General features: G+C 44.4%; 2 protein-coding genes across 2 annotated transcripts; both read left to right on the top strand.

Moving 5' to 3' along the window:
* The first annotated feature begins 22,182 nt into the window (after nucleotides 1-22,182).
* Nucleotides 22,183-23,369, top strand: LOC126992573 (uncharacterized). The gene is made up of 2 exons (XM_050851384.1): nucleotides 22,183-23,279; nucleotides 23,363-23,369. The coding sequence occupies exons 1-2, from the start codon at nucleotides 22,681-22,683 to the stop codon at nucleotides 23,367-23,369; spliced, it is 606 nt and encodes a 201-aa protein (XP_050707341.1). The 5' UTR covers nucleotides 22,183-22,680.
* On the top strand, nucleotides 23,341-26,871 carry LOC126992572 (putative nuclease HARBI1). Its single transcript, XM_050851382.1, has 4 exons — nucleotides 23,341-23,687; nucleotides 23,782-24,089; nucleotides 25,713-25,773; nucleotides 26,393-26,871. The coding sequence occupies exons 1-2, from the start codon at nucleotides 23,392-23,394 to the stop codon at nucleotides 24,086-24,088; spliced, it is 603 nt and encodes a 200-aa protein (XP_050707339.1). The 5' UTR covers nucleotides 23,341-23,391; the 3' UTR covers nucleotide 24,089; nucleotides 25,713-25,773; nucleotides 26,393-26,871.
* Nucleotides 26,872-27,236: the final 365 nt, after the last annotated feature.

Below are 27,236 nucleotides of genomic sequence, written 5' to 3'. Positions count from 1 at the left end.
AAAAAAGGAATAAAATAGTAGATAATTAATCTCTCTCTCTCTCTCTTCTACTCTAATAATAATCTCTCTCTCTCTCTCTCTCTCTCTCTCTCTCTCTCTCTCTCTCTCTCTCTCTCTCTCTCCCTTCTTTTCTCCCTCTCTCTTACATCTTCAGTTACATAAACAACAGAAAGGCGATCAAAAGTGGTATTGGACCTTTAACAAACAGCGACGGTGCACTAGTGACTGACAACCAACACATTGCAAACCTCTTAAACAACTACTTTTCCACGGTGTTTAATACTAACAGTCTTCCTCTCGCTACCACCAACACCAGAACTATTGTAAATCTCGAGCATGCATTGGCTAATTTTGAAATAACAACCGATGAAGTCCTTAAAGCTCTCCATTCACTTAAAACAAATAAAAGTCCCGGACCCGACAAAGTATATCCTATACTGCTTAAAGAAACAAAGAGCGAGATACTCTCCTCCCTCACTACCGTATTCAATATGTCCTTGAGACAAGGCATCGTTCCTTCGGATTGGAAAAAGGCTAACGTGACACCGATTTTTAAGAAAGGAGACAAAAAAAATACCAGGTAACTACCGACCCATTAGTCTAACTTCAATTGTAGGTAAGCTACTCGAGAGCATAATTAGAGACAGAATTGTGAGTTTCCTCGAAAGCCACTCATTAATTGGGGATTCACAACATGGCTTCCGTAACAAAAGATCCTGCCTGTAAAACCTACTGACCTTTATAACGATCTCTTCTCAATTTATGACGTAACCAAATCAGTGGACGTAGTCTATCTTGATTTCCAGAAAGCGTTTGATAAAGTCCCACATCATAAATTACTTTATAAATTAAAGCAAAAAGGCTTTGACGGTCAAGTAAACCAATGGATCGCGAATTGGTTGAGCAACTGACAACAAAGAGTTGTTATTGACGGATTTCACTCAGAGTGGGCGCCGGTCACTAGTGGCGTCCCTCAGGGCTCGGTTCTTGGCCCAGTGCTCTTCATTATTTACATCAACGACGTGGATGTTGGACTCAATAATCGCATTAGTAAATTTGCAGATGACACAAAGATTGGTAACTCGGTTCTCACTGACGAAGACAGGCAAAGCCTCCAAGAGGATTTGCACAAAATTTCAACAGTCGGATAAATGGCAGATGCCCTTAACGTAGACAAGTGCCAGGTCCTTCAAGTTGGAACAAAAAAATAAGAAGTTCGATTACGAAATACGCGGCGTTAAACTCACCAGCGTTCAATGCGTTAAGGACCTGGGGATTAAAATCGCGCCAAACCTCAAATTCTGACATCAATGCATCGATGCAGCACATAAAGCGAACAGAATGTTGGGCTTCATTAAAAAAAAACTTTTTATTCAAGAATAAAGATGTAATACTTCCGCTCTACAATAGTTTAGCCAGACCCCACTTGGAATATGCGGTACAGTTTTGGTCTCCCCACCATGCAAAGGACATTGCTAAACTAGAAGGTGTTCAGCGTCGAGCAACAAAAATGATCCCTTCCTTGCGCAACAAATCCTACGAAGAAGGGCTTTCCACCCTTAACATGTTCTCTCTTGAGAAACGTCTCCTCCGAGGAAAACTGATCGAATGTTTTAAAATACTTAATGGTTTCACGAATGTAGACAGAACAAAATTGTTTATGATCGATGACACTTTGCGAACGAGGAACAATGGCACAAAACTCAAATGTAGACAAGTAAATTCAGACTGCACCAAATTTCTCTTCACCAACGTTGTAGCGCGAGAATGGAATAAGCTCCCACCATCAGTGGTCCAGTGTAACACGATTGACTCCTTTAAAAACAAGCTCGACCGTCACTTCCTTCAACTTAATATTAACTAGAGTAGAAAAGCAACGTTTTGGAGCCATCTGATTAATGTAAAATCACTTAGGTTTAAGGACAGACCACCTAGTCTGGACCATGGGGTCTGTGTGGTCTGATTTTCTATGTAAATATATGTAAATCTTTCTCTCTCGTAATCTCAACATGCAAGCCGAGATAAAGAGAAGCTGAACTTAACTTACTCCTGAGTCGCACAGAAAGAACACGAGAGGCGGAGGAACAGAATTAAGAGCCAAGCAAGTACCTAATCTTGCGTGGCCTTTCAGTCTCCGGGAACTCCGCCGCGCCAGGACTTTCCTCGCTGGAGACACACAGCGGCGGCGAAGTATGGCCCGTTAAATTAAGCTGACTATGTAGAGAACTGGAGCGTGACGTTGTTCTAGTGTTTGGTGTGTCCTTGTTGTCGTTATTGTCTTTGTTGCTGTCTCTGTCTCTCTCTCACTCACTCGCACACGCACACACACACACACACACACATACACACACACACATAATTGCATTCAGTTTTCCTCATCCTGTACCATCTGGTTTTTTTTCTTCATATGCCGTTTTTTATAGTATGTGTTGTGTGTGTGTGTGTGTGTGTGTGTGTGTGTGTGTGTGTGTGTGTGTTTTCGCAAACTTCTGAAATTACATTGGATAAAAGCGTTTAGAGAGGGATTGAAAGGGAAGGAGTACATATAGCATGACCAGAGAGAGAGAGAGATAGTCTAGGATCTGTTTGGACACCTGTCTTTGAGCGCCCGAGGTCGTGTAGAGACAAACCTACATCGGGGCGTGGGGCAAGGACGAGAGGAGCAGAGCCACACTGACTGCCAGGCCCACCAGGCCAGCGCCGCCACGTGTAATCGTTTCCATACTGAGCTAATATAATAATTTATACTTTATATTAAAACTAATAAAGGTTATGAATACTCTCTTAAATAAGTTTTCAAATTAGTCTGTGATAGCTATGTGTGCGTGGGTTATTGTTTTATAGAAAATTTCAAACGAAAACTGCATAACAATCAAGGGGAGAGAGAGAGAGAGAGAGAGAGAGAGAAGTACACAGATAAAAAGATAGCCAAGTTGATAAATGGGTACAAAATAAATATATAGATAGATGGATAAGTAGATGATAAAATATAAAGTTAAATCCACTAAGGAGTGTGTTCCTTGGTGGGTGTGGAGTAACTGCCGCCAAAGGGAAGAACTGGACAGGTAAAACTCCTCATCCGTTAGGAAAGGAAATCCTGACTTGTCTTCTTCCTAAGTTATAAATTATGGGAGTGGCTTAATCAGCCCTTGGTAGGTGTAGAGTAAATGCTTCAAAAGGAAAGAACTGGACAAGTAAAACCATTCATCCGTTAGGAAAGGAAATCCTGACTTGCCTTCCTCCTTATGGGTGTGCATTCTTCAGCCACTAGTGGGTGTGGAGTAACTGCCTCCAAAGGAAAGAACTGGACTGGTAAAACCATTCATCCGTTAGGAAAGGAAATCCTGACTTGTCTTCCTCCTTAGTAATGGCGGGAAGAGGCAGGAGAAGGCCTTGCGAACACGCCGGACAAGGGGCGCCTTCCTGGATGTCTCGCCCGCGTACATCCTGACCGGGTCTGCTGCCATGGCGCTGTCGTAGCACCTCCAGGCCGGGGTAGCGCGTGTGTGCCACACGCAGGCCAGGACGCGCCTCAGGACGTAGCCGAGGGAGAACACGTCCACGGGGGGCGAGCAGGGCGCGCCGCGCCGCAGCTCCGGGGCCATACAGGGCGTCCGGTGCGTGTGCGTGCGCGCGATGCGATCCTGTGCCGAATGTCTTGGCCAGGCCGTAGTCAATGAGGGACACCTGCAGGCGGCCGTCGGCGCCTTGGTGCAGCACCACGTTGTCGGTCATGATGTCATTGTGAGCGTAGCCTTGGGCGTAGGGCTGCCGCACGTCCCGTGCCAGCGCCACGAACCGCCAGTTTGTCAGGTCGCGGGAGCAAGGTTGTTCAGGTCGCAGAAGGTGTTCTGGCCGCGGAAGGTGGTGAGCATAACGGGAACCCAAAGCTGGTGCCCAAGGCATTGGGGCGCCCGCCGCGCCGTCAAGTCAGTGGGATGTCAAACTCCTGCGGAACATGGCGGCGAGGCGCTACTCCCGTGCCACCTTGAGGCAACACAGGGCGACGCCAACCTCCACCAAGTACACTGTGCACGAGGCGCCGCGTCCCAGCACCTGCTTGTGCTCGGCCAAAAGCGTGTCGATGCGCTCCCTCGTCAGCACGAGGAGGGGGTGGTGTGGGGAGCCATGTCTCTGTCTCACCATGCCGTATGTGTGTGGCGATTTAGAGCCAGACCTCGGTTTTCGACGGTTAGTTTTGTTCAGCTCGGTTTAGCTTGGAGTTGAGGCGGAAAAAAATTGGAGTCTAGATCTGGACGGCTGTCGCATGCACGAACACACACGCACGCACGCACGCACGCATGTACACACACATGCACACGCACACACACGCACACACACACACACACACACGCAAGCACGAACACACGCTGCACACACACACACACAGGCAGGCAGGCAAACACGCACGCACGCACTCACACACACACACACACGTAAACACACACACACACACACACACACACACACAAGCAAGCACTCACGTACACACGCAGGCAAGCAGGAAGAGCACACACACACACACACACACACACACACACACACACACACACACACACACATACACACACACACACACACACACATACACACACACACACACACACACACACACACACACACACACATACACACACACATGTTGTAACCCGTAATCCGGGCACACAGGGTAGACGACACACTGTTTGTATTAGTGACACTTGACTTAAAATTCTGGTACTTTAGGAGTATTTAAAGGAGTTCGTAAATGGGGTGATGAAACGGTGTCGCCTTTCTTATATGTATTTTATTCTACCTTAATACTACTTAATATTACCGACTGTAAAAATATTGTTTAAACCAGAGACGGTCTTACTAGACTCAATGAGTCTTCAGGTTTTCTTTCACTATTGGTTACTGACGTTAACACTGGTATAATATTGAGTAGAAACTCACACAATAAAGTATCATAGAAATATAATCCTAAGTAAAACTAAGATAATAGAACACAATAGATATGTTAGATACGCTTTCCTCTATGGTACTACTTCACTCCATACTCACAGTAGCCAAGATGAAGGTTTTGCCCATGTTGTCTAGGGAAGGACAACTGGGTGTACCACTACTAGCAGAGTGCTGGCTGATCTGAGGTCTAGCCTGAATAAATGCTTCTTATATAGGCATGACATACATACAGACATCACGAGGGTAATACGTCAGGCGTGTGAGTCATACATCAAACTCACACCGAGCTCATACAATAATCTACCTAACCGACATGCTTAATTCACGCGGTGACGCAGCTTTGTTTTCATAACATTTTGTTCCGCGGTTGATCGTGTTTTGGCCGCAGTTGATTGTGTTTTGGCCGCAGTTGATTGTGTTTTGGCTTAGAGATAAGCAGGTGCGTTAATGGGCAATTACAATTGTGTATAGGTTGGTAAATGAACAGTGCGTGTGGGGACAATCATGTGTTGGAGTCCGTGTTGTGTTTGCAGTCGATACCGCTGTTGTCATCGGAAAATATTGCCGGAAGATGATGATGACACAGTGGTGTCGCAGCTCATGAGGCACCACACACACACACACACACACACACACACACACACACACACACATGCACATGCACATGCACACACACACACACACACACACACACACACACACACACACACTCACACACACACACACACACACACACACACACACACACACACACACACACACACACACACACACACACACACACACACACACACACACACACACACACACACACACACACACTGTTGTTGGAATATCTGGTATTAGCTTATCGAGGCGTGCGCTAATACTAAATTTTTTAAAAAAAGGTAAAAATCATTACCTCCTAATGTGACAGTTTTATGGCTCTCTTACAAACATATATATATATATATATATATATATATATATATATATATATATATATATATATATATATATATATATATATATATATATATATATATATATATATATATATGGTGACCACCCATTGACAGCCCACCCTCTCTGGGTGAGGTCAGGAGGCTGTGGCCAGGTTGAGGTGGGAAGGCACTGGTGCCTGTAACATCAGCAGAGCTGCTCAAAGCTGGAGGTGAGGCCATGTTCCATGGGTTGCATGCAGTCTTGACTGCCGTAAGACAGTCCAGTACCATTCCTCATGACTGGAAGGGGTTGATCGTCCCTATCTGGAAAGGGAAGGGGACCGCCAGGACTGCAACAACTACCGTGGTATTACACTGCTCAGTGTGCCAGGCAAGGTGCCTCCCCACCTATTACTGATGCGAATTCGCAGGTAGCTGCTGAAGCTGCAGAGACCCGAACAGTCTGGGTTCACGCCTGGTAAGTCAATAACTGATCGTATCCTAGCACATCGCGTACTGGTGGAGCGCCGAGGTGAGTTTCGACAGGGGATGCGTGCAGCCTATGTCGATCTCAAGAAGGCGATTGATTCAGTGCATCGTGAAGCACTCTGGTATCTTCTGCGACTCCGTGGGATTCTTGCGAGGACTATTGGTCTGCTGACTGGCCTGTATTCTAGGACAGAGAGTGCTGTGAAGTGTGTGTGTGTGTTTGTGGGGTTGGGGGGGGGGGGGGGGTCTTGTCCAGCTTCTTTCCCGTGAATGCGGGAGTGAGGCGGGGCTGTGTCCTTGACCAATCTTTTTTCAACAATTGTATGGACTGGGTACTGGGCAGAGTTGTGGACCGGAGTCATTACAAGCATCCATTGGCAATACCAAGTCACTGACCTTGTTTTGCTGATGATGCATTAATCCTGGCAGAGTCGCTGAAGGTTTGGTGATGACTCTCGAGGCACTGAACGAGGAGGTGAAGCCTTTGGGACTCAGGTCTCCTGGGCCAAGACCAAGGTACTGATGTTTTGTGGCTTGTTGGAAAACACAGTACAGTCTGTTCATGCGTGTGGCGAGGACGTTGAGATCTCAGAAGTTTCACGTATCTTGGTAGCGTAGTTCATAACAACGGTCAGTCTTGCCAGGAAGTCTTACGGCGGATTGGTCTGGCCCAAGGTGTAATGGACTCGCTCAGCACGAAGTATATGGCGTTGTCGATACCTATGCAAAGAGCAGAGATTCGGATCTTCAAGTCCCTTGTGCTCCCTGTCTTCTTCTATGGTTGTGGGACATGGACACTAAACGGGGACCTGTAGACGCGGATTGATGTCTTTAATAAAGAGTGTCTACGCAGAATCATGGGGTATCACTGAAATGACTTTGTGTCAAACCGGCGACTACTCCATGAGACTGATTCGACATATATTACCTGCATAGTCCGTCAACGCCAACTCCGGCTATACGAGCACGGGGGGGAGGCCAAGGGGATGCCTACGGAGTTCGTGGCTTGAGCAAGTCGACAGATCCTGCCGGGAGGTACTCAGGTTTTTCCTTTTTTTTACGTTGCGGCCTATTGCGCCGGTAGGCTTCTTCCCGGTGGGGCCTGATGGTCGCCCAAGTCTTCTTCGCAGTGGGGGCTGATGGTCGGCCCAGCCAGTTCTGGCGCAGGCGAGTGTTTATAGTGGCGCCATCTTGTATTGGCTCATGCTGCCCCCCGGAACTCGTTCTTGATTCGCTTGGACGGCTTCCTCTAGAGTCCGGGTTGATGGGTGGTCTTCAGGACAGCATGTGGGTAGTTTTAAGCCACTCGGCGGTGACTGAAAAATCCGAGGTGGTAGCGTAAGTTCGAACCCTCGTCGTCCATCACGCGGCGAATGTGGGTCCAGTACGCTACCAGTTCAGCCTGCTTGGGACTCGTCCGGAGGACCCCAGGCATAGCGCGTCGTGGGTGGATTAGGTGACGCGTCCCCGATGTATGCCCTCATTGATTGATTGATTGATTGATTGAATTATATATATATATATATATATATATATATATATATATATATATATATATATATATATATATATATATATATATATATATATATATATATATATATATATATATATATATATATATATATATATATATATATATATATATATATATATATATATATATATATATATATATATATATATATATATATATATATATATATATATATATATATATATATATATATATATATATATATATATATATATCACATCCGCATCCATCCGCATCCATAGTTGTGATAAACTGAACATCCGCCTCCGCCTCCACATCCGCATTTGTGGTGAAATATACATCCGCATCCACATCCGCATCCACACTCTACAGAGGATGTGTGGATGCAGATGTGTTGTGTATTGCACAACCTATAGGTTATAGAGTAATATATAGACACGCAGTTACAGACTAGCAGAGTAGTAGAGTACTGCCTGGTGCTTACAGACTTAGAGTTCAGACAGAGCTTAGAAATGTGGAGTAAATTTATTGATGTGTGTCTAATGAATTAATTATCTAGTAAAACTAAAGCACATAATATCACAGATTCATTTCCTTTCAAACTTACACAACGTAATGTGTCTAGAATTTAGGGAAGGTCAGGAGGAGGGGCGAATTTTACTTAGTGACTATGAGGTAAAAATACTTAGTAAATAAACTGCAAACTGTGAATGGTGGAATGTTAGATACTTAGTAACGACAGATAAGTGAGTCACTGTGTGTGTGTGTGTGTGTGTGTGTGTGTGTGTGTGTGTGTGTGTGTGTGTGTGGAGTGTGTAGAGGGAGATAGAGACAGGGCTTATCACCTTGCTTGTCACCTTCACCCCGATGCCTTACTGCTGGAGAGAGAGAGAGAGAGAGTGTGTGTCGTGTGGCTGAGTAATGTCGTACATTGCAGTCTTAGACCTTATTCCACTTCACACGGCAGAATTCAGTGCTTCTTCCTTAAATACTTTTAATGCGAATGTTTCCATAATTATACAAATAATAATATTAAAAAAAATATGAACCGGCAGCGCTGAGCTCTTCTTATAGCACGAGTTTTCCTGTTGTCGCCTGTTTCCCCTGATACAGTGAGTTGCCGATGAAAAGATTTTCACAGAGGAAGGGTAATATTAGCTATTGTTTTATTATTATTATCATTATTACTGTTATAGAGGGCTTTTCGATGTATTTCTTACTAGAATTTAATGCAATGAAGCATTAGAATAAAGGAATTTTCTTTTCACATTTGCTAAGCATCTCGAAAATTTATAATACTGATCCATAAGTTGTAAACTGGCATCTGAGCATAAGTCCTACACAGTACACTGGCAGCTAGGTCATCAGTTTGGTAAGAGTTTGCCTTCGAAGGAAGAAGTACTGCTCCTTCCTTGCTTTGCTCCTCGCTGATAATACAGTTTGCCAGTGATGGTTTAAAAGGATATTATAATCAAGTTTACAAAGCCTTATTGTTCTGTGCTGACTGCTACAGCAGCTGAAAAATGGCGTCACATAGCAGTGAAGTGTGGAAATATTTTATGAGCAAGTCAAGTGACCTAGCACAGTGTCTGTTGTGCAAGAAAGATTATTCACGAAAGGGACGTGGAACTACATCTTTGAAAAACCACTTGAAATCACTGCATAAAGAACAGTTTGAAGAGTTAATGGCAAAAGAGACATAGAAGTTGGAAGAAAAAATATATATAGAAAAAACACCTTTGCAAAAAGCAAAGACAGATGCTAAGCAAAGGAATGTTGCTGAGTATTTTCAGAGTGCAAAATTATGGGATGCTTCTAACCCTAAGGCAAAGAAACTGGATAAATGCATTGCAGAAATGTTAGTCATGGATGCTTTGCCTTTCAGTCATGTTGAGGACATAGGTTTCATGAGACTGATGACTGAAGCTGCTCCACTATACAGTCTAAAGCAGCGAAATTTATATTCATCAACGATATGTAGTGATATGTATGAGTCTGTTTTCAAGAAAATAAAAGAAATAATTGATGAAGTGAAGCAAGACAACAAACTTTCCTTCACAACTGATGTGTGGTCAGATACCTCAGCAGGTGTCTCATTGCTGAGTTTAACTGCACATACCATAAATAAGGAATTTGAAAGAACAAACTTTGTGCTAGGTGCTGAACCACTGGAAGAACGACATAAAGGAGAGTATATTTCCAAAATGTTGGATGATATGCTGATGAAGTGGGACATATCTCGTACAAATGTGCACTGTGTTCTGCGTGATGCTGGAGCAAATATGAAAAAAGCTCTGTTTCTCTCAGGTGTAAATAATTTGGATTGTACTGTGCATAAAATACAGCTGATTGCTAAAACTGGTTATCATCACATTGTGATATAGAAAACATGATAAAAAATCTCGTAGTATTGCTACGCACTTTCATCACTCAACTATGGCACAAGATGAACTTAAAAAGATTCAGGACAGGCTGCAAGTACCTAAACTCTCTGTTATTCATGATACACCCACAAGATGGAATAGCACCTTACACATGCTAAGAAGAACACTAGAAATAAAGGAATCTGCGTGTGTGTATGCTACCAACTCCAAAATCAAACAGCTCAGCAATACTGAGTGGTTGATTATGCATAAATGTGTACAAGCCTTACAACCTTATGAAGATATCACAAAAAAAAACTTAGTGACTCCATATCAACAGCAGCTGAAGTGATTCCACTTGTAAAGTCCTTAAAACACACTCTTCAGCATACCACATCAGTAGTTTCTAACCCTGTTGAAGAAACTCATACTTCAGATACAAGCTCTGAAGATGAACCAAGCTCAGGATCAGTGATTGAGTTAAATGAAGACAGACAAGCAACACAGGCAGTAAACTTCATGAAAGAAGCAATGGAAGCTGATGTTGAGAAAAGATTTTCTTGGATTGAAAATGAAGATCTTTACAGAATTGCAACATATATTGACCCAAGATACAAGAGTAAATTTTTTTCTTCATCTCACGTCACTGATCAAGTAAAATCATCACTTGCCAGAGTATGTGAGGAGCTTCGTCAGACGACTATTCTAGAAGAGGAAGATGGAGAACCAAGAAGGAAACGAAGAAGAGCTGATATGAGTGAAACACCTACCACCTGTGGAACATTAGATGAAGCAATGACCTTTATTCTTGCCTCCAGCAGTGATGATGAAGCAGAAAACTCATCTGTAGTAACTTTACTCATGAAAGATATTGAGAAATATCACAGAGAAAAGAATAAGTGGAACAAGTCAAGATAGTTTGCAATGGTGGAAGACAATGAAGACAGTCTATCCTGATTTGGCAAAGGTAGCTTGCCAGTATCTCTCCTGTCCACCAAGTAGCGTTCCTAGTGAGCAGCTGTTTAGTAGTGCTGGCTTGATATATGACGCTAAGCGCAATCGGTTTTTGCCAGAAATGGTAGATAAGCTACTGTTTTTGAAACGAAACTTGCCCATCTTGAACTTTAAATATTAAGTAATAAATATGTGTTTATAGTATCAGTTCAATCAGTTGGTTATAGATTTATAGTTAACCACTTTCAAAAGGGTGGAGGCTGGGGAAAGTGGTCGGTGGGATGCACGACGAGTTGGGTCCACGTCCCGCATCCTGGTAACGCACAAAATGTGTGGCTGAAACTCGTCATAAAACTTTATTGTAACAAAAAGTACTTCCACTTTACTTCCACTAGTATACTCTGGAACTCCCTTCCTGCGTCTGTATTTACGTCTTCCTATGACTTAAATACTTTCAAAGAAAGAAGTATCAACTATTAAGACACCATTCGAACTCATTTCGCAGTATTTTGGTTCTCCCACCTTGTTTTTATTTGTTACGTCTCCTGTCTGCATGGTCTGACACTGAAACAGGCTTTTTTTTGGGGGGGGTCCTCTTGGTGAGAACGTTTGACGTAAAAACATCCGCATCCGCATCCGCATCCGCGAGGATGTCATATTTTGATATCCGCATCCGCATTTGCATCCGCATTTTAGTAGAGACTGATATCCGCATTCACATTTGCATCCGCAAAATGACATCCGCATATACATCCGCATCCGCGGATGTCTGAAATTCGACATCCGATACATCTCTAATATATATATATATATATATATATATATATATATATATATATATATATATATATATATATATATATATATATATATATATATATAGACACACACACACAGAACAGTTCGTTTTAGCTTAAACTGGGCGGTAGGAGGCGAACCAAACCCAGTGTTAGTGCCAGATATTAGAAGAGCAAACTACGAGGGCCTCGAAGACATCTTGAAGTGGTAAACTGGGATAATCTAGGGATTCATTAGGTCCAGAACTGTGGGTTGGAGAACCAGGAGAACCAAGTAGAAATGTCTTACAATAATTTAAATAGAGTAATATTAGAGGGTCAAGGACAGCATATACCACAACGAACACTTAGAAAAGAAAACAATGACCCTAAGTGGATGACTCGTGGACTAAAACACGAGATGGGGTAAAAAAAAGGGAATTTATCAGAAAATAAAGAATGGTGAAACACATCTCAGGGGCCGGTACGTCGAACTATCTAGATTAGTGAAGAAGAACACCAGGATAGCAAAAAGGAATTATGAGATCAAAGTAGCAAATGAGGCGAAAAGTAATCCTAAGGGCTTCTTTCAGATGTATTGAACAAAAACACGGGAGAAAATTGGGCCGCTGAAAACAAACACAGGGGAGCTAGTAGAAAATTACGAAAATATGAGCACATTGTTGAACTACTACTTCTTTTCAGTATTCACACAAGAAGATCGAACGACTATTCCGGAAAGGGTTCAAGTGTACGAGGGCGGGGATGGCGATAAATTGAGGGATATAATCATTACAAGACAAATAGTTCAGGATGAGATAGATAAGCTTAATAAGAATAGGTCGCTTGGTCCTGACGGGATATTTCCAAGGATAATAATGGAATTAGGTGATGTACTCAGTGACCCATTAACCAACATCTTTAAGATGTCGGTAAATACTGGTTATGTGCCCAGCCTATGGAAAATAGCTAATGTGACGCCGATTTTCAAAAAGGGGGACAGGTCAGCTGCTTCAAACTATCGCCCAATTAGCTTAACATCGGTTATAGGCAAGATGCTGGAGTCCATAATAGCCAGGATCATTCGGGAGCATCTAGCGAAACATAGCTTAATTCACGACTCGCAGCATGGGTTCACGAAAGGTAGATCATGCCTCACCAATATCTTGTCCTTCTACAATAAAGTATTTGAGGCGGTAGACAGAGATGAAAATTATGATGTAATCTATCTTGATTTTAGTAAAGCGTTTGACAAAGCTCCTCACCAACGACTGTTGCTTAAATTACAGGCTCACGGAGTAGAGGGTAAAGTTTTGAACTGGGTCAAGGCGTGGCTTAGCAATAGGAAGCAAAGAGTGCAGATCAATGGTAAAAGATCTGACTGGGGATGTGTTATGAGTGGGGTCCCAAGGTTCAACTAGGTCCACTTTTGTTTATTATTTATATCAATGACTTATATACAGGAATTAGTATTGATGTCAGTAAGTTTGCAGGTAATACCAAGATCGGTAGAGTAATTGAGTCGGATCAGGACACCAGTATTCTCCAGGATGAACTAAACAGATTGTATGACTGGGCGGATAAATGGCAGATGGAGTTCAATGTAGGGAAGTGCAGTATTCTGAGTGTAGGTAGGAACAACCCCTCACATAACTATTGCTTAAATGACACTCTCATAAGCAGGTCTGGGTGCGGGAGAGATTTAGGGGTCTTAGTGAGTTCTGATCTCCGTCCAAGGGCACAATGCATTCAAGCTAGAAATCGAGCAAATAAGGTACTCGGATTTATTTCAAGGAGCGTAAGCAACAGCAGCGCTGAAGTCTTCCTCAAACTATATTTAGCATTAGTTAGACCCCATCTTGATTATGCGGCTCAGTTCTGGTTACCTTACTATAGAATGGATATCGAAATGTTAGAATTAGTGCAGAGGAGGATGACTAAGATGATTCAAGGGTTGAGAAACTTGCCATACGAGGAAAGACTCAAACAGTTAAACTTGCATTCTCTAGAAAGGCGAAGGGTGCGTGGAGACATGATCGAGGTTTATAAATGGATGAAGGGCTTTAATAAGGGAGATATTCATAAGTTTTTTTTTATTAAGAGAACCGGGTAGGACACGAAGTAATGGGTTTAAACTGGATAAATTCAGATTCAACAAGGACATAGGCAAAAATTGGTTTACTAACAGGGTTGTGGATGAGTGGAATAGGCTTAGCAGTCATGTGGTGAGTGCCAATACAATTGTCACATTCAAAAATAGATTAGATAAATTAATGGACAGCGATATTAGGTGGGGTTAGATACACGGGAGCTTAGGGTCAAAGGAGCTGCCTTGTATAGGCCAACCGGCCTCTTGCAGACTCCAACGTTCATATTTTTTTTCTTTTGTTAATAAAGGAGTACAAGCACGTACATTAGAACCGAATCAACGTGCTTTGTATGTACTGCGTGGCTCATACCTGGAATTTGGTGATTGTAGATGCAGCGAAATCCTTAAATTATGCCATTGATTTTTTGGGCATCATCAACAGAATGTTTGTGATATTTAGCTCATCTACATCTCGATGGGCTATTCTTGAAGAATGTTTGCCTATTACAGTTAAAGGTCCATCATATAACAGGTGGGAGTCACGAACTGAAGCTGTTAAACCACTCCGATATCATATGAAGGAAATTAACAACGCCTTATCAGTGCTGAGAGAATATGCTCTCGAGAAAAAAGATGGCGTGGCCACAGGAGCAGGTGCACTCTTGGACATATTGAGCTAATGGCCATTTCTATCAGCAATTTGCATATGGTATGACATTTTATTTCATATCAATAAGACCAACAAGCTTATTCAGTCATCAGACATAACAATTGGTGTGTTGCAGGCAGGGTGAATACTAATATGGCATTCTTTGAACTGTATCGCAATACAGGGTATAATACAGCTGTTCTTAATGCATCGGAAATAGCTGAGCAGGTGGATGTTGCAAAAGTATTTCCGCAGACGCGTACACGAAGAAAAAAAAGCATGTTTGACTATGTGTCGCAATGAAAGTATCTTATCTGAGGACAAAAAAATTAAAATGTCAGTTCTTCTTTGTTGTAGTAAATCAGGTTATATCATCCGTCACCTCAGGAGTTAGTCAGCTTATGGAGTGGCATAACCTGTTTGGCTTTTGTACAATACGAAGCAATTCACGCAGTGTATTGACGAAAACAAGCTTCACAATCGATACAAGAACTATGAGGAAATAATGGGAGACATTGATGCACCTGAACTGGAAATGGAGTTGAGACATTTCATTGCTGTTGTCAGTAGAAAAAAACTCTTGCTACTGCTAAAGATTTCTTAACATATATTTGTAGTAATAATCTTCAGGAAATATACCCAAACACTGGAATTGTGTTGAGAGCTATGTTAACAACTCCAGTTACTGTTGCAAGTGCAGAGAGAAGCTTTAGTAGAATGAAAATAATAAAAAAAATATTTTGCGGTCAACAATGTCAGATGAGAGGCTCTCTGCTCTAGGAATCGCCTTCATTGAGCATGATGTTGCTAGATCTCGTGATTTTGATGCTTTGGTTAATAAGTTTGCAAACCACAAAGCTCGAAAAAAGCCTTTTAATGATCGTTTTGCATTTAAATCATCATACTTTGTTAAGAGAAACATTATTTTTGTACTCTGATAGGCCTGCTTATCAGTCGTGCCCCCACGTTGTGCCCGGCTCAGCACCACTTAAATATATAACATCATCATTCGTTGTTTTTAATAGCTGTACTCCTTACTATTACTGAAAAAAAATGTAAAACTCGGTTGTCTGTATGGGGCCCCACAGAAGTTTTTCTTTTTTTGGGGGGGCTCACTACTTCTTGCTACGGCCCTGGCTATTACTGGCATACATTGTGACGAAAACGTCCTAGTACAGAGCGAAAAAACATACTGGGGTTTCTATACTAGGACCTTATATCAAGTTAAGATATACAGATAAAATAGGAAATAAGATAATAGTAAACGATGCAATATAAAACCTAGATCTTGAAAATATAAGACATAAGGTTTTCCGTAAACAAGAATAAAATGATATAATACTAATAAAATAGCAATGTGCGTACACGTTGTCGTAAGATAATATAATAGCCATATACAAGAATGTTGTCATAAAACGTATAATAACATAAAAAAATATCATATACATGAGTGTAGTCACGACTTGGAGAAAGTCTGTCCGTTAAAAAATAAAATAAATATATTTGGCGTCCTTCACGTGATCAGGTAGGCTGTTTAGGTCCAGCTACCAGTAGATACCTGTCTCCTATACAAGTTCTAGTTTTGGGAACAAGTAGTTGGTGTTGATGTCTTGTGTTGACATCGTGAGTCTCACTCACCTTAGGGAGCGAGAACAACCAACCCGGCAATCTTTTACTCATTACATTATTCACAGTGATTCCCGACTCGTACTTGTACTGTACCTTAGCTCCCCTATTTATGGTGTTGCATGGTCAAATTTATTGCCACCAAGCGCAACTTTGGCTGCAAAATTTAGTTTTTTGCACCTGCTGGATATGGCATCCTCCACTATTTCCCCATATCTTTAATCCGTACTTTATGATGCTCAACACGAAGGATTGAATTAAAATGATTATGGTAAGGAGCGGGAAGGTTAATATGTAATGACGACATGGATTTAAAAATACACGACAAAATGATATGGTAGAAAATCTAATGAAAAGAGCTCAGGGGATAAGTTAGGAGGTTTAACCATCAGAAAAACGTTAATTAAATGAAGATGAGGGAAAGGAGGGACTAAAAATAGGAAGAACAGTTAGGAGAAAAAAGTTAATGAACGAATTGTCTCGTTGTGGAAAAACTGGTTAAATAAATAAAAAGGAAAAAAAACAAAGAGCAGGGGAAAAAAGTAATGCGATGAGGAAACATTTGATGAAGTATCCGAAGGAGGAGAAGCGAAGCTGTTCAGGATGAGCACAGTCAGGTAGGAAAAAGAAGGAAAAATACATAGTAGAGAAATTATGAAAAAAAGATAAAATATAAAAAAAATGAGGACAAAAAATAAATGGGTTGAGATAATGTTAGATAAGTTGATTGACAGAAGAAAAGTGAAGTTGTTGAAACAGTAAAGTGAAGAAAATGGATGAAAATAGAAAGTTAAACGATGAAGAAAAAGTTGAAAAAAAGTTAAAAATAAAAAAAAGTAAATGGATTGATGAAAGTTTAGAAAAGAGAAGTTGTTTAAAGGAAGGAGTAAAGTGAAATAATAAAGAAAAAAAAACAAGATGGAAAAGAGAAGGAAAAGAAGACAAAAAGAAGAAAAAAGAATTAGCTGAAGTAGTTTGTGGGTCATCTCGGGTCGGCAAAGGCTGATTCACACCATACGTAAAATGACCGGTCCGTACCGCACCGTTCCGGACGACAAAATATTCTTCAGTGGGAAACCCAGTGTTGTGTTCACACCGCTACGGACCTGCACGTCTCCGGCGCGGACCGTCACCACCACTTGCCGGTCGGGATTGTCGGCGAGAATATTTTGCAGGTCCGCGCCGGTACGGCCCGGCCCGGAGCCTGTCAGTGTTGGATAGTGTGAACACACTTCCGTCACCATGCAGCAAAGCGGACAAGCGTGGCTTCGGGGAGCGTAGCACCGCATTCATTCATTCTCTCTCTCTCTCTCTCTCTCTCTCTCTCTCTCTCTCTCTCTCTCTCACCCTTTGAAAACAATGTGTCAGCCTATTGTATTAATTATAAACCTATCTATATATCTAAGTGTTGGCGAGGAGAAATGGTAGTGAAAAATAAACAATCATTCTAGTATTACCGTAAAGGCAGAGTAAGCATATGTAAGTGTATGTCTGTGTGTAGGTATATGGGGGGAGACAAGAGTCAAAGAGGGATCTACTACTATTGCTCTATTCATCACCATAAATAGCATCTTAGATACACTAGCATGCATAATGGCACCGAAATGGAGCCCCCTCAATGTTGCATTTGTTCCTCTCGAAATCAAAACTGTGTTCAGTGCTCGTGCGTAAGACGAGGCCAGCCCTGTGTGAACTGTAAGAGAGGTGGAGATTGTCGAAACTCAAACCCTCAACGGCAGGATGTGGAAAATGGTGAGCAACCAGAAGGGGTGCTGGGTGGACAGGCCAATGAAGGCGCTGGAGATGATCAGGTGGAGGGGGGTGCAGGTGGCGAGAGACATGGGCAGGGTGACCAGGGTGAGGACGCCTCGCGCGAGCTCCGCTTCTGGCAGAGGTGGACACTCGAGGAGACAGAGGAGTGGGTGCGAGACGCTTACAGTCATGTGGTAACGTTTACTCCCAATAACGTATTTGAGGCCCCGAGATGTAACGCCACCAAAACCTTGATAGAGGAGAAAACCTACCTCATTAGAGCGTACAACAACTCCACGCAAATCGCCCCCTACGCTTTAAAGATTATGGTCATACTACCGCACCTCATATGCCAACAGACTCACAAAAAGTCGAAACAATCTGAGGACGTGAAGGCGGTACAAAGAAGAATGGAGCTGTGGAGGAAAGGGGACGTCCGGAAGCTACTTGACGAGGCTAAAACACTGCAGGAGAGACTAGGCAGACGTAACAGTCGCAAGAAGGACAGTAACGACAGGGCTAGAAACTTTGCTGACAAGATGAGACAAGGCAAAGTGGCCATGGCAACTAGATCACTGTCAATGGAAGATGAGGCAGCGGGAGTCCTTCCCATGACGGAAGAGACACGCCAGATCCTTAAGGACAAGCATCCAGATGCTAGACCTGCACACCCAGAAATGAAGTTCCTTGGGGACTACACCCCGCCGCATCGAGTTGTCTTCGACCATATCAGCGGTGACGTGATCTGGACGCACGCCCTTCACACGCAGGGAGCGGCTGGACCATCAGGCTTGGATGCCAAGGGGTGGAAACACCTCCTCAGTAAGAACATCTTTGGTAATCCAGCTGTGGATCTTCGCGACGCAATAGCCGCCCTAGCAAGAAAATTGGCGTCAGAGAATTGCCAACACCTCGAGCCTTTGATGGCCTGCCGGCTCATCCCGCTGGATAAAAAAACCAGGCTGTCACCCCATCGGGATGGGGGAGGTGCTCAGGAGGATCATATGCAAGGCTGTCATGGAGGTGGTGAAGGACGACGTGAGGAAGGCGGTGGGAAACCTCCAAGTGTGCGGGTCAGCAGGCTGGGTGTGAAGCTGCCATTCACGCCGTCAGGAAAATGTTCGAAGACCCAGAATGCGAGGCGGTGCTGATGGTGGACGCTGCAAATGCGTTCAACAACATCAATAGGGAAACAGCACTGCACAACATCAAAATCAAGTGCCCTATATTCGCCCAATATATTGAAAATACATACAAGGAACCTGCCAGACTGTTCATCAGCAGTCATAATGACCAACGACTTGGAGACCCGGTGGCCATACAATCCTCAGAGGGCAGCACCCAGGCGGACCCAGGGGCCATGGCAATGTTTGCCCTGGGAATGATGAAGCTGCAGGACATCATCCGCCATGAAAACACCAACGTCAAACAGGTGGCGTATGCGGATGACCTCACCGGGGTAGGAAAGTCTGCAGACCTCAGGAAATGGTGGGACCTCGTCAATGAACACGGCCCTAAAATAGGGTACCGTCCCAACGCCACGAAGTCTGTGGTGATTGTAAAACCAGAGGCATACGATCGGGCCAAAACAGCATTCCAGGGCAGTAACGTGAAATTGTCAGTGACTGGCGAAAGACACCTCGGGACAGTCATTGGAACAGCTGAATACAGAACCGAATATGTGAAAACAGCTGTAAAGCGCTGGGAGTCCGAACTGCAGAGGCTGAGCGAGATCGCCAAAACAGAACCGCAGGCAGCCTACGCAGCATTTACGTACGGTGTCAAGCATAAATGGAACTACCTCATGAGGACAGTTCCTGATGTTGCTCCGTTACTAAAACCTCTGGAAGATGCTATCAGAAACATCTTCATACCGGCGATAGCAAATGGGAGATGTCCCAGTGACCAGGAGAGAAGATTGCTGAAGTTGCCGCCAAGAATGGGTGGGCTCGGCATCACCAACCCGCAAAATCTGGCTGAGTCTGAATTCGGGAACTCAATCCAAATCACAGCCTCCTTGACCGGATATTTTACCAATCAAAATGAAAGGGGGGAAGACAACCCTCAAGATATTAGGTCACTAAGGAATGCAATCTCCATAAACAAAGAAGAAAAACAGAGAGACACTCTGAGTGACCTAATGAGAGAACTTCCAGAAGACACAAGGAGGAGGACAGATATTGCACAGGAAGTGGGCGCTTCAAACTGGCTAACCACACTACTTTTCAGGGCAAAAGGCTTCAACAAACAAAAATAATTCACTGATGCCCTTGCCCTCAGGTATGGCTGGCCCGTGGATGGGCTCCCAAACATGTGTAACTGTGGCTCACCCTTCAACCAAAATCATGCCATGACATGCAAGAGAGGAGGTTTCGTCTGCATGAGACATGATGAAGTAAGAGACGTAACAGCTCAGATGCTGAAAGAAGTCTGCCACGACGTGACTGTGGAACCCATGCTGCTCCCTCTGCAAGGCGAACACCTCGCCAGACGCACCGCTAATGTTTCGAACGAAGCACGAGTGGATGTTAGCGCCAGAGGGTCTTGGACTCGTGGACAAAGGGCATATTTTGACATAAGGATCTTTGATCCCATGGCCCATTGCCACAGAGAACTGACCCTTGATGCAGCCCACAGAAGAAACGAACAAGAAAAGAACAGAGCATATGAAGAAATAATACAGAATGTGGACCAGGGCTCCTTCACCCCGGTAGTATTCACGACGGCAGGAGGGATGGGACCAAGGGCGCAGAGCTTCTACGCAAGACTCGCCAAAACACTGGTGGATAAGCAACAGCAGCCAAGAAGCAGTGTGGTCGCCTCGATGATATGCAGGCTGTCCTTCTCCCGCCTGAGGTCTGCCTTGGTCTGCCTGAGAGGAACCAGGTCACCTGCACCCAAAACCACCCGCATTGCTGACCTGGTCTTTGAGGCGACGGTGGTTGATAGTCGTATCAACCACAAGCTCTGTTAGCTTAAAAATAATATGTTTAGTAAGGTTTGTAATACTAAATAAAGATGGTTGTCGGCCACAGTCATTGGCGGGGTGGGGCCAATGAATTGCTTTGTGAAAGGATATGAGAGAATATACCGCTCACAACGCAACTTTAATAGATGGAGGCCTGTATTATACTGTAGTAGTAGTAGTAGTAGTAGTAATATTAGTAGTAAAAGTAGTAGTAGTAGTAGTAGTAGTAGTAGTAGTAGTAGTAGTTGTAATAGAAGTAGTAATATTAATATTAATAGTAGTAGTAATAGTAGTAGTAATAGAAGTAGTAGTGGAAAGAGTAGTAGTAGCAATAGCGGTGTTAGTAGTAATAGTTGTTATCGTAGCAATAGTTGTTGCTGATATTACTGTTGTAGTATAGGTATTATCATTTCCTGCTGTTGTCGTTGTCATTGTCATATTTACACATGGACAAAACTTTAATAATGTCATCGGCTTAACTACAAGGGACGGAAAATAAATAGCTTGATGCTTTCATTGTATTACATTTCGGTATATTTTCATGAATTATCTCCATTTGCTCATCTTTAAATTTAGCTCCCTTATTCTCCTATCGTACGTAGTAACTCTCTCTCTCTCTCTCTCTCAGTCCGTCAGTCAGTCAGTCAGTTAGTCAGATAGCCAGTCAGTTAGATAGTTAACCATTCACTCATTCAGTCAGTCAGTCTGTTAGCTATTCATTCATTTAGTCAGTCAGTCAGTCAGTCATTTAGTCAGTCAGGCAATCAATCATTTTTTTTTACGTAGCCACAGAGTCAGCCAGTCAGTCAGTCAGCCAAATCAGTCAGCCATTTATGCATTAGTTAGTCTGGCAGTCAGACAGCTACGTAGGTAGTCAGACAGCTAGTCAGTCAGTCAGTCAGTCAGTTAGTCAGTCAGTCAGTCAGGCAATCAGTCAGTTATTTTCGTAGCCACACAGCCAGCGAGTCAGTCAGTCAGTCAGTCACTTACATCAGCATGGTCAGCTAGTCAAGATAAGTCAGTCAGTCAGTCAAGGCATTCAATCAGCCATTCTTACACTAAGTCAGTCACTCCAGCAGGGAGCGCCATCAAATCCCGGAGTCTGCCTTACAAAACACCCGTTTTCTATCGTGTGCCGGGGCGGGGCTTAGGGTCCTCTCCCACATAGCCGATTTCGCACTACGATGGTCCACGATGGCCCATCCCTCAAAATCGGCGTTGGCTGTCGTGGACCGTAGTGTGTCATCGTGCGATTTCAGACCGAAAATGGGTCACAACGACATGGCGAGGGAGGATCGCACGTCTACGCACGACTATATCGCATACAACGACGACTGTCGAGCGGGCATCGAGGCATGGCCGCACGACATCGCACGACATCGCATGACATCGGCCGACATGTCGGCGCATATGTCAGTACGGCAGCGTACGACGTACTCGATGACAGCCCGACATGAACGATGGCCTTTCGAATATCGCACGACTGTCGCTCGAAGGGCGCACGACACCACAACGACGTCGAGCGCACGTCGTGCACTTACCGTGGGTGGAGGTGGTATATACATAAACCGGTGGCCCAACATACTTGCTGTGAATCTCCTTAAAACCTCCAGAGCCACACGTTACAGCATCCCACCTGCGTAGCCACAATGTCTCTCATGTACTACATCACACCGACACTCATTCGCAGGGATCCTGAACTTGTGAGAGCCATACTGGACTTTGAATACTTACACAGCGTCACCCTGTACACCCTACTCAAGAGGATGAGGAGGAAAACGAGGAAGGCCAAGGAACGCAGTGTGTGGGTACGGCCATACCTCACACGCCGTGCCTCACATGGGCATTATGACAACCTAATGAGGGAGCTCGCCCTTGAAGACCCACAGCTATACAGGAACTTCCTCCGCCTAGACGAGGGACAATTCAACCAGATCGTGGAGCGGGTGCGGCCACGTCTTCAGAGGGAGACAACATTCTGGAGGAAGCCCTTGGATGTTGGTCTACGTGTGGCTATCACCCTGAGGTTCCTGGCTACCGGCGAAACATACAAGAGCCTCAGCTATGCCTTCCGTGTTGCATCCAATACTATCAGCAAGCTGGTACCGGAGACGTGTAGGGCCATAGTCGCAGAGTCTGGGGACGAGGTTATGCAACTACCTACCACACCTGAGGGCTGGAAGGAGATCGCCAGTGGCTTCGCAGAGAGATGGAATTTTCCCCACACCGTAGGAGCTATTGACGGGAAGCACATCAGAATCACGAACCCTGCGCTAGGAGGCTCCAACTACTCCAACTACAAACGCTACTTCTCCATCGTCCTGCTAGCAGTTGTTGACTATGACTACCGGTTTACGTATATGGACGTGGGCGCCGTGGGCTCCGAGTCTGACGCAGGTGTCTTTGCCCAATCACGCCTGTCAGCACTGCTAGACACTGCAGAAGCAAACCTCCCCCCTTCAGAGCCCTTTCTAGAGGATCCCAGCGGACCCCCCATGCCGTACTTTCTAGTTGGGGACGACGCCTTTGCCCTCCGACCCTGGCTACTGAAGCCGTACCCCTGCCGTGGCCTAACCCATGATGAACGGATATACAACTACAGACTCAGCCGGGCACGTCGCGTGGTGGAAAACGCTTTCGGGATACTAGCGAATAGGTAAATATAACAGTACCTGGTATTGCACACCTCAAACGTATTTCATTTTCTGTCCCATGACCATGGTCAGCAATTCCATCCATCTTATTCACAGGTTCAGAGTAATGCATTCACCCATTATGCTGAAGCACGACCGTGTCGAGGCCGTGGTGATGGCTGCCTGTGTGCTCCACAACATGCTGCGGTCTGGCTATACATCGAGCGGTGAGTTCGACACCGAGGACCCACAGTCCCATGACGTGATCCCTGGCGCCTGGAGGAATGACCGCCCCCTCGATGACATCCCCAACCTACCAGGTGGCAACTGGTCGTCACATAGTGGCAAGGATGTGCGGAACTACATGCGGGATTACTGCACCTCACCCACAGGCAGTGTTGCCTGGCAGGAGGCCAAGATCTAAGGTATGTTGTCCTCACCATTTACTACGTATGTTGTTATTATATGTTTTATTTATTAATTTCATTATTGCTTTCAGTTACTGATAGTATTACTATAGATATCTTTCATTTAGTATTACTATAGATATCTTTCATACGTCTTATTTATTCTCTTTTCATCTGATATGTATTACTATAGATATCTTTCATTCGTCTTATTTATTCTCTTTTCATCTGACGTCTTATTTATTCTCTTTTCATCTGACATCATACACCAAACGTTTCATTCATTATGTTTTAGTTTTCCATGTTGCATCTTTATGTGTTTGCATATATCGTATGTTGGTATTATGTTTTATTTATTTATTTCATTACTGCTTTAAGTTACTGATAGTGTTACTATAGATATCTTTCACACGTCTTATTTATTCTCTTTTAATTTGACATGTTATTCTCATACACCTCTCTTACTTTCTTATTATTTTCATTGTACCTTCATAGTGCTCAGTTATATTTTATATTGGTCATTGGTATATTTTATTACATAGGTTTTACACATATACTATGTATCTATCATCTCAATAGGGGTACAGAAAACAACCGGTTATCACATGCATTTATTATCAAAAACACATTAGACTAAATAATATCACATATGCGATGGGAAGAACACACATTAAAGTAAAAAGAAGTTGAGAATCCTTGTTGTTACTTTTTCTTCTTATCCTTCCCTTCCTTTGAGCGTCTCCGTAGTGAAGTGGTTAAAGTAAAAAGAAGTTGAGGATCCTTGTTGTTACTTTTTCTTCTTATCCTTCCCTTCCTTTGAGCGTCTCCGTAGTGAAGTGGTTAATGTCATGGTATGAAACAAGGTAGGTACGTAATGTTTGGTACGACTAGTACATCACATACAAAAATATGCATTATCTATATACAGGAAGCACTTGGGACGAACCTACCCCTTGTCTGGCTGCGGTACAATAGGCGAACCCGTGAAAAGGTTGTTCAGGCTCAGGTCCTGAAGATTAAAAGAGGTGTGGAGAGGGGTGGAGGATTGGGGTATGCTACCCTTTGTCAGCGCCTGCAGGACAGCTTGACCCTGTGTCTGCCCCTGAGGACGTGACATTTGCTGCAAAAAGGCCATTTGGTCAGGCGAGAAGGTGACCTGGGTCACCTGAGGGGGGGCGTCACCCGTGGGGGCACCACGGACCGTGACAGGAAGGGTAGAGGGGGGAGCATCGACCGTGGGGTGTAGGGAGTCTGTTGAGACGTCCGTGCCCAGCTGTGGGGCCGGCTCCCCAACGGGGTGTGGGATGGGTGGCAGGCGTGGACGTGGTGGGTGCAGTCATCTCCTTGGTGAGGTGCAGGTACTTCTTCACTACGGCAGCGAACTCCACGGACACGTCGGGGGAGTACACCTTGTCGACAGTACGGAGCATGGCCGCCATGGCGTCCGTCACGGCGTACCTCCAATACTCCGTATCTTTGTCGATCGTCGTACGTATGCGCTGATCGATGATATCCGCTGCCCCTTTGTGCGACTGTAGCAGCTGCGGATAGAGGAGACAACAAAGGAAACACATTAATGACATACATGGTGATCAGATGCAAATTGGTTATTAAAACAATAATTATTATATCCCCCTACAGACACGAACAGCCTCCGGTCTGTGCCTTTCGCAGGACCTGTCCGGGAACGCCAAGGTGACAGGTAAATATATAATATATAAACTTCGTAATAACAGGGAAGAAGGAGGGAGGGAGGGGGAGTGTTTGAATACAATATTGCCAGGTATACACTATATATGTATGCTAAGGGAGGCGGTGGCCGAGTGGATAAGGTGGTGAGCGTGGGGTCGGACTGATGTCTACGCATGGGTTCGAACCCCACCAGTACCATCTTGAAACTTTGTGTCATTCGTCGAGTGGCTTAAAACTACCTACATGTCCCCCTGATACCCAAATTCTAGTTGCATATGCAATAAAAATGAATTCTGGGAGGGCGGCATGGGCCTCTAAAGGTGCCACTATAAACCTTTGCTCGCACCACGAACGGGCGCCTGCCATGAACAACATCAAGGGCAAATAATGCCTACCGGTACACACGGGCTAGAATGAAGAAAAACAAAAAAGAAAAAAAACATATAATATAATATAATATAATAACATTTATTATAATTTGCTGCCTTGAATGCATGCTGTTTCAATACTTCTAAATTGTAGCCCTCTGTACAGGATTTGGGTGAGTGAAACATGACTGCAAATTGCTATTGGGAAAACTATGTGAATTATTGTGTGCCATAAAACATTTATGTATTTACCTGTTCTAGCAACTTCTGATCGTCTGTGCTGGGCGATGGAGTGGCGCGCCGCTTCTTGCCACGCCTAGCCTGGGCCTCCTCCAGGGCCGACCGTGGGCGGGTGGGTGGCGGCTCTTGGCGCAGGGGACCCTGGGCGTCATCATCCTCATCACTCTCGCTGCTGACCGTCACCTCCTGGCCGCCCACGTGACCGTCACCTCCTGCCCGCCCACGTGACTGCAACCCCGAAGGCCCTGCGACGGCTGTGGGAGGTGGTGGCTGGGAGGCGTCCGCAGCGGCCTGCGTAGGGGAGAGATGAATTTATTATGTCTGTATTACGTATTGGTATTAACATACAGTCCCGTAGGCGGGCCGGAGTAGTCTCGTATTTGTCGCTGATGGCACTGGCTGGGGTCGGGCTTATTGTATGTGCCTCAGTCAGAGCCGCCAACGGCAGATACCAGACCTACGGTGGCCCTGGATACATTATCCCATACCCATGTTTTTTTAACTACAGTGCTCGTCATAAACATATACTGCCTGTCCGATCAGGTATCAACAATGCATAGCAGCAGTATATCCCAGAGTTCTCCGTCCCCGGGCAACCGTTTTCTTTCGTTTCTTGGGACTTTAAACGTGACCGTTAGGGCATGCAGCAGTGTGTGCGAGCCTGTCCTGTCGCTCCTCTCCTCCGCAGCCTTGTGCTCCGTGCATTTGTTTCTTGTTGACAGGCAATGGGCAACGGGCGTGTGTGCCCGATCATTTAAAAACTGGCAACAGCGCTTGTGTGCGGGCGGCGCGGTGAAGCACCCTGTGCATGCACAAGACACCTCGGGAGGTGTCCATTGCCTGTCAACAAGAAACAAATGCACGG

Source organism: Eriocheir sinensis, unplaced genomic scaffold (assembly GCF_024679095.1).
Source record: "Eriocheir sinensis breed Jianghai 21 unplaced genomic scaffold, ASM2467909v1 Scaffold49, whole genome shotgun sequence".
Lineage (NCBI taxonomy): Eukaryota > Metazoa > Arthropoda > Malacostraca > Decapoda > Varunidae > Eriocheir > Eriocheir sinensis.
Note: the sequence above shows the minus strand (reverse complement) of the source record. Positions and strands in the feature narration are given on the sequence as shown.